Source organism: Lathamus discolor, chromosome W (assembly GCF_037157495.1).
Source record: "Lathamus discolor isolate bLatDis1 chromosome W, bLatDis1.hap1, whole genome shotgun sequence".
Taxonomy (NCBI): Eukaryota; Metazoa; Chordata; class Aves; order Psittaciformes; family Psittacidae; genus Lathamus; species Lathamus discolor.
Window position 1 is genome coordinate 22,311,282 of NC_088908.1, and position 13,148 is coordinate 22,324,429.

At 51.1% G+C, this 13,148-nt stretch overlaps 1 protein-coding gene across 11 annotated transcripts in view; it reads right to left on the bottom strand.

The window, feature by feature from the left end:
• Window positions 1-8,361: 8,361 nt before the first annotated feature.
• LOC136004297 (zinc finger CCCH domain-containing protein 18-like) overlaps window positions 8,362-13,148 on the bottom strand; it is an 83,099-nt gene continuing 78,312 nt past the window's right edge. For 9 of the 11 annotated variants that reach the window (XM_065660660.1, XM_065660655.1, XM_065660656.1 and 6 more), the window contains 2 exons: window positions 11,267-11,366; window positions 8,362-9,231 (listed from right to left, as the gene is read on the bottom strand). In XM_065660660.1, coding sequence (XP_065516732.1) covers window positions 9,033-9,231; window positions 11,267-11,366 — 299 coding nt within the window. In that variant the 3' untranslated portion in view covers window positions 8,362-9,032. The remainder of the gene's footprint in view (window positions 9,232-11,266; window positions 11,367-13,148) is intronic. The other 2 variants (XM_065660654.1, XM_065660652.1) reach the window with 1 other exon arrangement.

Here is a 13,148-nt window from a genome sequence, read left to right on the forward strand (position 1 = left end):
CCTGCTGTGGCTGATCCTGTCCCCCTGCATCACCCTTGTCACCCCACATGGCCCCCATCCCCCCAATGACCCTCGGGGTGTGTGTGTGTGTGTGTGTATGATATGCATAAGGAGTCATCCTTGACCCCTTCCCAGTGCGGCAGGCATCTTGGTCTGTCTGCTTGAGTACCCCAGGAGCAAGTGGAAAAAGGGCTTCACCGTGGAGAGGTGAACACTGAACACACCTTGAACACTGCCAGGGATGGGGCAGCCACAGCTTCTCTGGGTAACCTGTGCCAGTGCCTCACCACCCTCCCAGGGAAGAGCTTCTGCCTAAGAGCTCATCTCGGTCTCCCCTCTGGCAGGTTAAAGCCATTCCCCCTTGTCCTGTCCCTACAGGCCCTTGTCAAAAGCCCCTCTCCAGCTTTCTTGTTGGCCCCTTTAAGCACTGGAAGCTGCTCTAAGATCGCCCCAGAGCCTTCTCTTCTCCAGGCTGAAAAAGCCCAGCTTGTCTCCATAGCAGAGGTCCTCCAGCCCTATATATGTGTGTATACACATACACACGCATATATGTTTATGTACACACAGACAGAATACCTGTATGTACACACACAGAGTGCCAGCATATGTAGTTACACATACAGTATCAGCACACGTGCACAGACATGAAGATACCAGAACGTGTAAGTTATATCAGTACTAGCATGCGTGTGTTCATGCACACGTGCATATATATAAACATACATATACACATACATGCCCTTCGCTACCCTTCCATGCACACACAGATGTGTGTACAAAGAGTGGTCTCAGCCTGTGTGCATCTACATACCCACTCAGTGGTAACAGCACATATGCATACTTGCGGGTATGCATATGTGCAAACACACATACAGAACAGTTAGGGTTGGAAAGGACCTCAAGATCATCTAGTTCCAACCCCCCTGCCATGGGCAGGGACACCTCTCACTAAACCATCCAACACAAGGCTTTGGCCAACCTGGCCTTGAACACCGCCAGAGATGGAGCATTCACAACCACCCTGGGCAACCCATTCCAACGCCTCACCACCCTAACAGAAAAGAATTTCTTCCTTATATCCAATCGAAACTTCCCTGTTTAAGTTTGAACCCATTACCCCTTGTCCTGTCACTACAGTCCCTAATGAAGAGTCCCTCCCCGGCATCCCTATAGGCCCCCTTCAGGTACTGGAAGGCTGCTACTAGGTCCCCAAGCAGCCTTCTCTTCTCCAGGCTGAACAGCCCCAACTTTCTCAGCCTGTCTTCATACGGGAGGTGCTCCAGTCCCCTGATCATCCTCGTGGCCCTCCTTTGGAATTCTTCCAACAGTTCCATGTCCTTTTCATGTTGAGGACACCAGAACTGCACACAATACTCCAGGTGAGGTCTCACAAGAGCAGAGTAGAGGGGCAGGATCACCTCCTTAGACCTGCTGGTCACACTCCTTTTGATGCAGCCCAGGATACGGTTGGCTTTCTGGGCTGCGAGCGCGCACTGCCGGCCCACGTTCATTTTCTCATCGACCAGCACCCCCAAGTCCTTCTCTGCAGGGCCGCTCTGAATCTCTTCTTTGCCCAATCTGTAGCTGTGCCTGGGATTGCTCCGACCCAGGTGTAGGACCTTGCACTTGTGGTTGAACTTCATAAGGTTGGCATCAGCCCACCTTACAAGCATGTCAAGGTCCCGCTGGATGGCATCCCTTCCCTGCAGCGTATCAACCGAACCACACAGCTTGGTGTCATCAGCAAACTTGCTGAGGGCGCACTCAATCCCACTGTCCATGTCACTGACAAAGATGTTGAACAAGACCGGTCCCAACACCGATCCCTGAGGGACACCACTCGTTACCGGTCTCCAGCTGGACATCGAGCCATTGATCACAACTCTTTGTGTGCGGCCATCCAGCCAGTTCTCTATACACAGAGAGGTCCATCCATCAAATTGATGTCTCTCCAATTTACAGACAAGGATGTTGTGTGGGACAGTGTCAAACGCTTTGCACAAGTCCAGGTAGATGACATCAACTGCTCTACCCCTGTCCATCAGTTCCGTAGCCCCATCATAGAAGGCCACCAAATTGGTCAGGCAGGATTTCCCCTTAGTGAAGCCATGCTGGCTGTCACCAAGCACCTTGTTGTTTTTCATGTGCCTTAGGATGCCTTCCAGGAGAATCTGCTCCAAGATTTTGCCAGGCACAAAGGTGAGACTGACTGGTCTGTAATCCCCCGGGTCTTCCATTTGCCCCTTCTTGAAAATGGGGGTTATATTTCCCTTTTTCCAGTCATTGGGAACTTCACCTGACTGCCATGATTTTTCAAACAGATCCTCTCCTACAGTGGGCCCAAGGTCTTCATTCTCACAGTCCCTGTGTCTGTCTTACAAGACTTGGGTGGTGCGGTCAGAGCATTTGCCAGTGAAGACCGAGGCAAAGAAGACATTCAGAACCTCAGCCATCTCCAAATCCAGGGTAGCCAGTTCTCCCGATAGCTTCCTCAGGGGGCCTATGTTGTCCCTAGTCTGTTTTTTATTCGCTACATACCTATAGAATCCCTTCCTGTTATCCTTAACATCCCTAGCCAAGTTTAATTCTAACTGGGCCTTAGCCTTCCTAACCTGGTCCCTAGCTTCCCGGACAACATCCCTGTACTCTACCCAGGCCGCCTGTCCTTTCTTCCGTTTTTTATAAGCCTCTTTTTTCCTTCGAACTTTCCTCAGCAGCTCCTTATCCATCCAAGGAGGTCTCCTGGCCCTCCTGCTGCACTTCCTTCTAGTTGGGATGCAACACTCCTGAGCTTGTAGCAGGTGATCCTTGAATATCAACCAGCAGTCTTGGGTCCCCCTGCCCTCCAGGGCTATATCCCATGGAACCTTACTAAGCAGGCTCCTGAAGAGGCCAAAGTCTGCTCTCTTGAAGTCCAGGGCAGTGAGCTTGCTGCATGCTCTTCTCACTGTCCTGAAGATCTCAAATTTGACCATCTCGTGATTGCTGTATCCAAGGCTGCCCTGGAGCGTCACATTTCCAACGAGCCCTTCCCTGTTGGTGAGCACGAGGTCAAGCATGGCACCTCTCCTTGTTGGCTCCTCTACTACTTGCAAGAGGAAGTTGTCTTCCACACAATTGAGGAACCTCCTGGATTGCTTGTGTCAGGCCCTACCATCCCTCCAACAGATATCAGGGTGGTTGAAGTCCCCCATGAGAACAAGGGCCTGTGGGCGTGAGGCTTTTCCTATCTGTATGTAGAGTTCTTCATCTGCAGATTCCTTCTGATCAGGCGGTCTGTAACAGATATGTTACCAGCACACCTGCATATAACTGAACTACCCTTCTAAGTGCACATAGACACACACTCCAGTCAGAGCCACACGTATTTATCACCAGTATATGTGCATGGAGCTATGCACACCCTGTGCTGGCCAGCCCTTACGTGTATAGAGCCCTATACTCCCTACATACCAACACACACACGTGCAAACCCAGCAACATGCACATATCCACCAGCCAGCCTGACATGTACAGGTACACACACACCACTGCACGTGTGCATTGACACATGCAACATCCCCCCCCCATCAGCTGGGGAGCCCTTGACACACCCATGTGTGCTCACCCCCTGCAATGCACACGTGTCTAGACACACTCCCAGGCCCTAGCCCCCCCCCCCCCCCCCGGCCCCCCCAGGCCTGGTGTTTTCATCAAGAGGGCGCGGGAGCAGGGTGATGGGTGCTGGCATTGGTCCCTACCAAACTGCTGCTCTGAGGATGAAAGCCAAGTGGCAGCACCTCCACCACTGCTGCCGTTCTAGAGGGCTCATGAGGCAGGTGATGTACACACACCTGGAAACGCCACCTCTGGGGTCATTCCTCCTCCCCGGGGGCAATCATTCTATCTTAGAATCATAGAACAGTTAGGGTTGGAAAGGACTTCAAGATCATCTAGTTCCAACCCCCCTGCCATAGGCAGGGACACCTCACACTAAACCATCCCACCCAAGGCTTCATCCAACCTGGCCTTGAACACTGCCAGGGATGGAGCACTCACAACCCCCCTGGGCAACCGATTCCAGTGCCTCACCACCCTAACAGGAAAGAATTTCCTCCTTATATCCAATCTAAACTTCCCCTGTTTAAGTTTTAACCCGTTACCCCTTGTCCTGTCACTACAGTCCCTGACGAAGAGACCCTCCCCAGCATCCCTATAGGCCCCCAGTCCAGGATACGGTTGGCTTTCTGGGCTGCGAGCGCACACTGCCGGCCCACGTTCATTTTCTCATCGACCAGCACCCCCAAGTCCTTCTCTGCAGGGCCGCTCTGAATCTCTTCTTTGCCCAATCTGTAGCTGTGCCTGGGATTGCTCCGACCCAGGTGTAGGACCTTGCACTTGTTGTGATTGAACTTCATAAGGTTGGCATCAGCCCACCTTACAAGCGTGTCAAGGTCCCTCTGGATGGCATCCCTTCCCTGCAGCATATCAACCGGACCACACAGCTTGGTGTCATCGGCAAACTTGCTGAGGGCGCACTCAATCCCACTGTCCATGTCAGCGATGAAGATGTTAAACAAGACCGGTCCCAACACCGATCCCTGAGGGACACCACTCGTTACCGGTCTCCAGTCGGACATCGAGCCATTGACCACAACTCTTTGTGTGCGGCCATCCAGCCAGTTCTTTATCCACCGAGTGGTCCATCCATCAAATTGATGTCTCTCCAATTTACAGACAAGGATGTTGTGTGGGACAGTGTCAAACGCTTTGCACAAGTCCAGGTAGATGACATCAACTGCTTTACCCTTGTCCATCAGTTCTGTAGCCCCATCATAGAAGGCCACCAAATTGGTCAGGCAGGATTTCCCCTTAGTGAAGCCATGCTGGCTGTCACCAAGCACCTTGTTGTTTTTCATGTGCCTTAGCATGCCTTCCAGGAGAATCTGCTCCAAGATTTTGCCAGGCACAGAGGTGAGACTGACTGGTCTGTAATTCCCCGGGTCTTCCATTTGCCCCTTCTTGAAAATGGGGGTTATATTTCCCTTTTTCCAGTCATCGGGAACTTCACCTGACTGCCATGATTTTTCAAATATGATGGCCAGTGGCTTAGCAACTTCATTCGCCAGCTCCTTCAGGACCTACGGATGGATTCCATCAAGTCCCACGGACTTGTGCGCGTTCAGATTTCTAAGATGGTCTCGAACCAGATCCTCTCCCACAGTGGGACCAAGGTCTTCATTCTCACAGTCCCTGCGCCTACCTTCTAAGACCTGGGTGGTGCAGTCAGAGCCTTTGCCAGTGAAGACCGAGGCAAGGAAGTCATTCAGAACCTCAGCCTTCTCCAAATCCTGTGTAGCCAGTTCTCCTGAAAGCTTCCTCAGGGGGCCTATGTTGTCCCTAGTCTGTTTTTTGTTTGCTACGTACCTGTAGAATCCCTTCCTGTTATCCTTAACATCCCTGGCTAGGTTTAATTCTAACTGGGCCTTAGCCTTCCTAACCTGGTCCCTGGCTTCCCAGACAACATCCCTGTACTCTACCCAGGCCGCCTGTCCTTGCTTCCATTTTTTATAAGCCTCTTTTTTCCTTCGAACTTTCCTCAGCAGCTCCTTATCCATCCCAGGAGGTCTCCTGGCCCTCCTGCTGCACTTCCTTCTAGTTGGGATGCAGCACTCCTGAGCTTGTAGCAGGTGATCCTTGAATATAAACCAACAGTCTTGGGCCCCCCTGCCCTCCAGGGCTATATCCCATGGAACCTTACTAAGCAGGCTCCTGAAGAGGCCAAAGTCTGCTCTTTTGAAGTCCAGGGCAGTGAGCTTGCTGCACGCTCTTCTCACTGTCCTGAGGATCTCAAATTCGACCATCTCGTGATCGCTGCATCCAAGGCTGCCCTGGAGTACCACATTCTCAACAAGCCCTTCCCTATTGGTGAGCACAAGGTCAAGCATGGCACCTCTCCTTGTCGGCTCCTCTATTACTTGCAGAAGGAAGTTGTCTTCCACACAATCGAGGAACCTCCTGGATTGCTTGTGCCGTGCAGTGCCATCCCTCCAACAGATATCAGGGTGGTTGAAATCTCCCATGAAAACAAGGGCCTGAGAGTGTGAGGCTTTTCCTATCTGTCTGTAGAGTGCTTCATCCACAGGTTCTCCTTTATCAGGCGGCCTGTAACAGATCCCCACAGTAATGTCTCCCACGGCTGTTTTCCCTTTAACCCTGACCCACAAACTCTCTGTAAACTGCTCACCTCTCCCCAGACAGAGTTCCATACTCTCCAGCCTATCCCTAACATAAAGGGCAACTCCCCCTCCCCTCCTGCCAGGCCTGTCTTCTCACTTTCGTGTGTTCCAGCCTGGAAATCGAGTCCTGACATCCCTAAAATTGGGTGGGTGGGTGGATGGATGGGCGGGGGGAGGTCGTGACAAGACATGTACAGACATGTAGGGAACGGGGTGCCAACTAGTTTGGCTACCCTGATGCCCTAATGATGGGCATGGAACAATGTGGGAATGTGTGGTCCAGGTCACAGAGAGGCTGGTGGATGGGTACCCAGGGTATCTTGTACCCACTTTGGCAGGCACAGGATGTCCTGGGTACCCACCTGCCAGCCCCCCAACCCTCCAGTGACCCATGGGGAAAGGATCCCTGTGCCTTAGGCCATGGCCCCATTTTGTAAGCCTGACAGTGATATCACCATCAGGTTCCTGGAGTAGAAATCCCAAATTGGGCATCCCTTATGTTGCCAATCTAAGTCCATCTGAGCTACTTCAATCTTAACAGCTTTATCCACCTGTTGGTTGCTCTGGTGTTCCTCAGTGGCCCAGCTCTTGGGTACATGAGCATCTACATGGCATACCTTCACCACCAGGTTCTGCACCCGGGCAGTGATATCTTGCCACAGTGCAGCAGCTCAAATGGGTTTACCTCTGCATTGCCAGTTGCTCTGCTTCCATTGCTGCAACCACCCCCACAGGGCATTTGCCACCATCCGTGAGTCAGTATAGAGAGAAAGTATTGGCCACTTTTCTTGTTCAGCAATGTCCAAGGTCAGCTGGATGGTTTTCACCTCTGCAAACTGGCTAGATTCAACCTCTCCTTCAGCAGTTTCTGCAACTTATCATAGGGGACTCCATAGAGCTGCTTTCCATCTCCGATGCTTCCAAAGCACTGGAGGGGCCAGACTCTGCTTAGGTTCCACGATCGGACAAGATCGAGTGTTCTCAGGGTGGTCACACCATAGGGAAAACATAGAGAGCATATGCAGCAACAAGCTGGTTGCCAGCAAGAGGAGCAGGGTGCTTTCAAGGGCATTGAAAGGATATTCAGGATCTTTAACTCTTCCAGAATCTACTCCCACTGCAAATAGCCTGGTGGGGGAGCAGAGGGTGTGAGGAAATGTCTCCTTCATAGGTTGACCACCCGAGGAAAGGAAAAAGAAAGATGTGTAATTGCTAAAAAATTCCATTACATGCCTCCCAAAGTATAGAGGTAATGACCATGCTGAGAACGCATTCTAGCCCAGTTTCACGATCAATGAGTCTATTGTATTACAAGTCATTACCATAAAGTACAGTGAAACAAGAACCTTAGCCCAGCCCCCAGCCGATAAAAACTAAACCAGCAAATACCAGCTGTAAGTAAGGTACAACATGCTGAAACTCTGAGATCAAGAGCAACGACTCTGAGGGCCAATAAATCAGCATTGTGAAGAGTGACTATTAATATGAAACAATGAATGCTTATCACAAATATGATTAGACACACTCTGGTCAGACCTGTAGTTATCTCAACCCTTTGAGCCCCACGTTGGGCACCACAAAGAACTGTCGTGGTTTAAGCCCAGCTGGCAACCCAGAACCACGCAGCCACTTGCTCACTTCCCCTGTCTCCTGGAAGGATGGGGAGGAGAATCGAAAGAATGTAACTCTCACGGGTTGAGATAAGAAGATTCCAGTAACTACGGTATAAGACAAAACCACTACTGCTACCACCAATAATAAGGGAAATAACAAGGGAAGAGAATACAACCGCTCACCATCCGCTGACTGATACCCAGCCCAACCAGAGCAGTGATCTAGCCCTTCCGGGTAACTGCCCTCAGTTTCTATACAGGGCATGACATGTTGTGGTATGGAATACCTCTTTGGCTAGTTTGGGTCAGGTGTCCTGTCTCTGCTTCCTCCCGGCTTCCCCTCCTCCCTGGCAGAGCATGAGACTCAGAAAGTCCTTGGTCAGAGTAAACATGACTTAGCAACAACTAAAAAAATTGTTGTTATCAGTGTTGTGCCCAGCTTGAAAGTCAAAAACAGCACTGCACTAGCTACTAAGAAGGAGAAAAATGACTGCTTCTGCTGAACCCAGGACATAAGAGAAAGGAAGAAGTGGTTACCAAAATACTTTATTTCAGGGAGATCCCTCAAAGAAAAAAAAAAAAAAAAAGTGGTGGGGGGGAACCAAGAGGAAAATGACCCTCCCTTGTTAGACAGACATGCCCCCAGCATCCTCAGGGCTCCTCTTGAATCAGCTAAGACATTCTGCTGCTTAAAATAAGCATAGGCCAAAAATAAGATTGGCCATTTTCCCAATGAGACTTTAGTAAAGAATATATATATATATATATATATATTTGTTCCTGGGGGGGAGGGCAGGGGGAGAAGGTGATTTTGCCAGCAGTTCACAGCAGTTTTTGGCTCTCTCATTACAGAGTGTATAAAACTGCATTGCTGAAGACACTCGACACAGCAGGACTAACTAGGAGTATACAACTCAAGGCTAGCAAAAAGGAGAGAGAGCAGAGGGAAAGGGGGAGGGGGCTGAAGTCCTCTGTGCATAATTTACATGGAACATCTCATGGAGTGAGGCATTGCAGGTGTCTCAGCTGACAAAACTTCAATCTGCTTTTTGTGTTTGTGGGGTTTTTTGTGTGGATTTGGTTGTTTGTTTGGGTTTCTTTTACAGAATTGAAGCCAAAACAAGACAGAACTGTAAAATCCCAAAATGGCTGCTTTGACACTCTATAAAAAAAAGGAACAGTCACTCGGGGGCACTTCCTACTATACTTTCCCCGGGATTTTGGCCCGCTTGCGAGCGATGGCATCTTCCACCGCCTTGAGCTGCTTCAGGAGCTCCTCTCGTCGGGACAGGGTGCTGGATTTGCTGGCCTTGGCACCCATGGGCCCTGGCTCTGATGCTTTGCCTGGTACGCTTGTGACTTTGCTGGAGCTCTTGGACTGAGGTGAGAGCTGGCGCTTCCTGGAAGGGAGAGATTGAAGAAGGTGGTGAGAGAGAGCAGCACACCACGCTGGAAACAAACCCTATCACTCTCTGCTCCAGTAGGAAGCATCTCTAAGCACTGGTGGAAGAAAACAGGTTTGAGACACAAGGCCTTTGTTTGGAAAAGTGGCTGAAACAGTAAAAGATTAGCTGCTCCAGGGGGATCCCGAGATTTAAACTCAGCTCACAAAGGCTGTTGTGAGCAGCTCACTGGGGGTTGTGCATGTGCAAGAGAGAGCTTGCAGTGACACAAGGGAAGAGAGGAGAGCAGCACAAGTTAGTGCAGGGCAGACCTGGAGCATCCCCGTGGTCTCAAATCCCAACAGCCCCTGCCCTGGTGTGGATTTCAGAGTTGTGGGGAGCTCACAAGCACCCAGCACTGCACTCCGAGTCTACACTGATGCTGCTTTGCTGCAGGAGTATGGCTGACCCTGCATGGGGAAGACGGGAGCCACCAGTCCCAGTTGCTGGCAGCAGTGGCTTTTCCTGGATTGGGTCATGACTGGGGCTGGAGGAAAGTGGCCTGTAGCTCTTTCCACCACAGGCCACTACTTCCTCTCTTGGGTGGAGAAGGATGACAGGATAGGGAAGCAGAGCAGCATCATGAGCCTGCCAGGGCTTTGCAGTGCCACCAGCTTAGTGACACAGAGAGCACAGTGTGAGCCTTGGCTGGTTCTAATGACTTGGATCATTTGGGAAAGCTTTTACCGCTGCTGCCAGATGTCAGCAGTGGGAATCACCATCCCCTCTGTTAATACCAGCTGCACCCTTTCATATTACACTTAAGAGAAGCATGGCTGTGCAAGCATGACCCAAACAGCTCCAAGCAGTAACAAGACACAGACCTACCCTTGGGCCTCCCTAGAGAAGCCCAATATGTCCCTAACTACCCTCATGCCTGGGCACAGGGCAGGTCAAACCCACCATGTGACAGTGCCAATCCAAACAGCAGTAGGCAGAAGAGGGTCAAGAACCAAGGATGTGGTCAACACCACCAGTCTGGTTTCTCTTCACTGCTAGAAAACAGGACCTCAGGGCCTGATGGAGGACAGAGCAAACCAGGGCTAGGTTTTGGTTTAGGAAGACTGAAACACAGAACTTGAGGCTCACTCATGCCCCAGGCTGGGAAAAGGGGATGATGTGAGTCCCACCTGCCAGGGAACATGGGGGTGTAGGACAGGGGTGCATCCATTTGCTCATAGATCCTTAGACAGCATAGATCCTTAGACAGCATAGATCCTTAGACAGCATAGACAGCAGAGAAATGCAAAGCAGCACCATCTGGCTACAGGCAAGGAAGACCCTAGAAAGCTTTAGGTATGCTGCAGAAGGTGCTCCACAACCCTTTAGCCAAAGGGCTCTGAGTGGAGCAAAGCCCAAGGCCCCTGGAACCACACATCCAGTTCTGTAAAGGGATATTCCTAGCACAGCAGTGGGTGCAGGCTACCAAGAAATCAGACACAAGCTGGACACCCATCACCAGAGGGAATAGGAAGGTACAAAGCCAGGGCTAGTCACCAGTCTCATGCAGGGGCCACATTTTAACATCTCACAGCAGCAAAGTGAGCAGCTGAGAGTATGCCAGGCTATAGAAGAAAGGGAATTGGGCACCTGAGCCAGGTACCACAAGGAGCTTGGCAGCAGGAGGAAGGGGTTATACTTTCTTTCTCATTAGCACTACGCAGTGCTAGCGAGAGGCAGAGGCAGCGGCATGACTGAGCTTGCACCTAACCCAGTTGGCTACTCTTTCTGGGACTGACCTCAAGAAAACCCCCAGGCTCCTGCGCATTTCCGAGCTGGAATGGCTTAGCCGGTGGCTTCCACATGAACCCCATGGCACCTCTGGCTCCCACCCAGAGAGCTTGGCGCCCTTCCTCTTGTTGTGCCTCCATAGCAACTGGAAACTATGGCTAGAGAGCCTCAGAGCTGCCCTGAGAGGAGGGGCTGAACTGCTGGAGAAGCATGAGCCCCAGCCTGGCCCACCAGAGACCCATGAGAACAAGTGGGCACTGACCTGTCTGTCTGCACAGGAGAAGGTTTCGGGTTCTGGCCCCTTTGTCGTTCTTCTTTGGGTGAAGAGAGTCTCCCGGTTGCCTTCCTGTCACGAGAGCCTACTAGGAGGAGAAAAGTTGAGACACTCTCACTCATTGCCAAGGTACAGCTCTCTACCCTGCCTACTGCACCACCTCAGCAGTGTACAGATGCTCTCTTGAGACTGACCACAACAGGCCAAGTCCACCAGCAGCCAGAAAACAAACCTACTGCTGTGCACCCTATCTTCAGGGGAAACAGGTAAGCTAGTCAAGGCTGTGCCCCATGGTCAGCTGTACAAAACAGCACCTACAGGGAGCTGCACTGGTCCTCTCCTCACCCTCTAGCTGCTGGAACAAGTCTGCTCCACAATGCTTTTAGGCTGTGCTTTGCTCACAAACCTGCAGGGCAGGGCCAGCCCTCACAGACTGAGTCAGTGCTCCATTGTGCACAATGGGCACAGCAGCACTCGAGCTGGCTCCAGGCTGGCCAGGTAACAGGATGTATTGGATTCAAGAGTGCTGGGCAAGTGAGCTCTGCTGCTTTCAGAGCCAGCTAGGGCAAATCCACAGGCAGCATCACCCCAGTGTTTGTTCAGCGCAGACCAAACTGCTGTGCCCTGCCCAAACGGAGCTGCCATGGGGACTCATCGGCAGCAGGAAGCCCGTTGGGGTCCTGCAGCAGCATTACACAGCTTTGCTGCAGTGGGTTTCCCAACTACTGCTATCCCAGTACACATAGAGGCAACCACAGCTGGAAGGCAGCCTGTTTGTTTGTCTGCAGGGCTGTCTGTGAGTCCCATGGATAAGTTGAGCAGCACACCCTGCCATACTGCACTGGGACAGTGATGCTGGTGGCTGCTGATCTTGCATTCAGTTGCACTCCAGAGAGTAAAGGTACCCAGTTCCTCCTTGTAGCAGTGGCTACTTTCGTGTGTTAGGACAGCCCCCTGCTCCTAAGCACTAACATTAGGAGAAATCTACGGCTGCAGACACTGCAGATCTGATCACTACAAGGTTACAGAACAGGGAAGCAAGACTCAGGGCACAAACTGTTCAGCTTTGTGCTGGGACACCAGCACAAGCTGCACGCTGGAAGGTGCTTCTTGCTCAGTTCCAATTCAGTCAAGGGTACACTTGCCACTGGGAGGTGAGGCTGAGCTGCCTTCAGAGCTTGTGTCCCACTTGATACTGCTTAAAAACACTTTATAACATACAGACAACAAATAAAGTATATAATTACATCTACATCTGTGTATCTATAAAATCAGCACAGTTTGCTAGGTCAGCCCCTTCATTTGTCTGCATCTCAGCAGTAGTTGTGAACTAGAACCCAGTGAACTTAAACCTCACCCACTCCCTTACATGCTGCTTTTGCAGGAGTTGAATGCAACCAGGCTATTAGCACAGATTTTTTTTCTGGCTGGCACCCAGAGTCAATAAGATACCCGCTGAGACAACAGGGAAAACAACATCACGTGTCAATGCTGGCTTGTACGTCAACACCAGGCACCTCTGGCTAACAACCTGATTTTCAGTAGTGACAGCAAAGGCTGGAGTGTGGCAGTTAGGCCCCTCTCAATGCAGCTCACTAGCTCAGTTTTCCAAGGTGCTAATTCCGCTGCTGATGATTCAGACACAGGAGAACACTTGGAAAGCCTGTGTCTTTCTAAACATACAGGGCAGATCAGATTGTGTCACATATAGGTGGGAAAATCACCTCATTTCACAGGACAGATGATCAAGCCAATTAGTGCATCCATCCTGGAACCTTGGCAGCCCATGCTCCCTTTCTAAGCACTGCCACAAGCCTTTCTATAAGGAAGACTAAGATCCCTTGTGATGCACTGAAATACGAGGCACAGA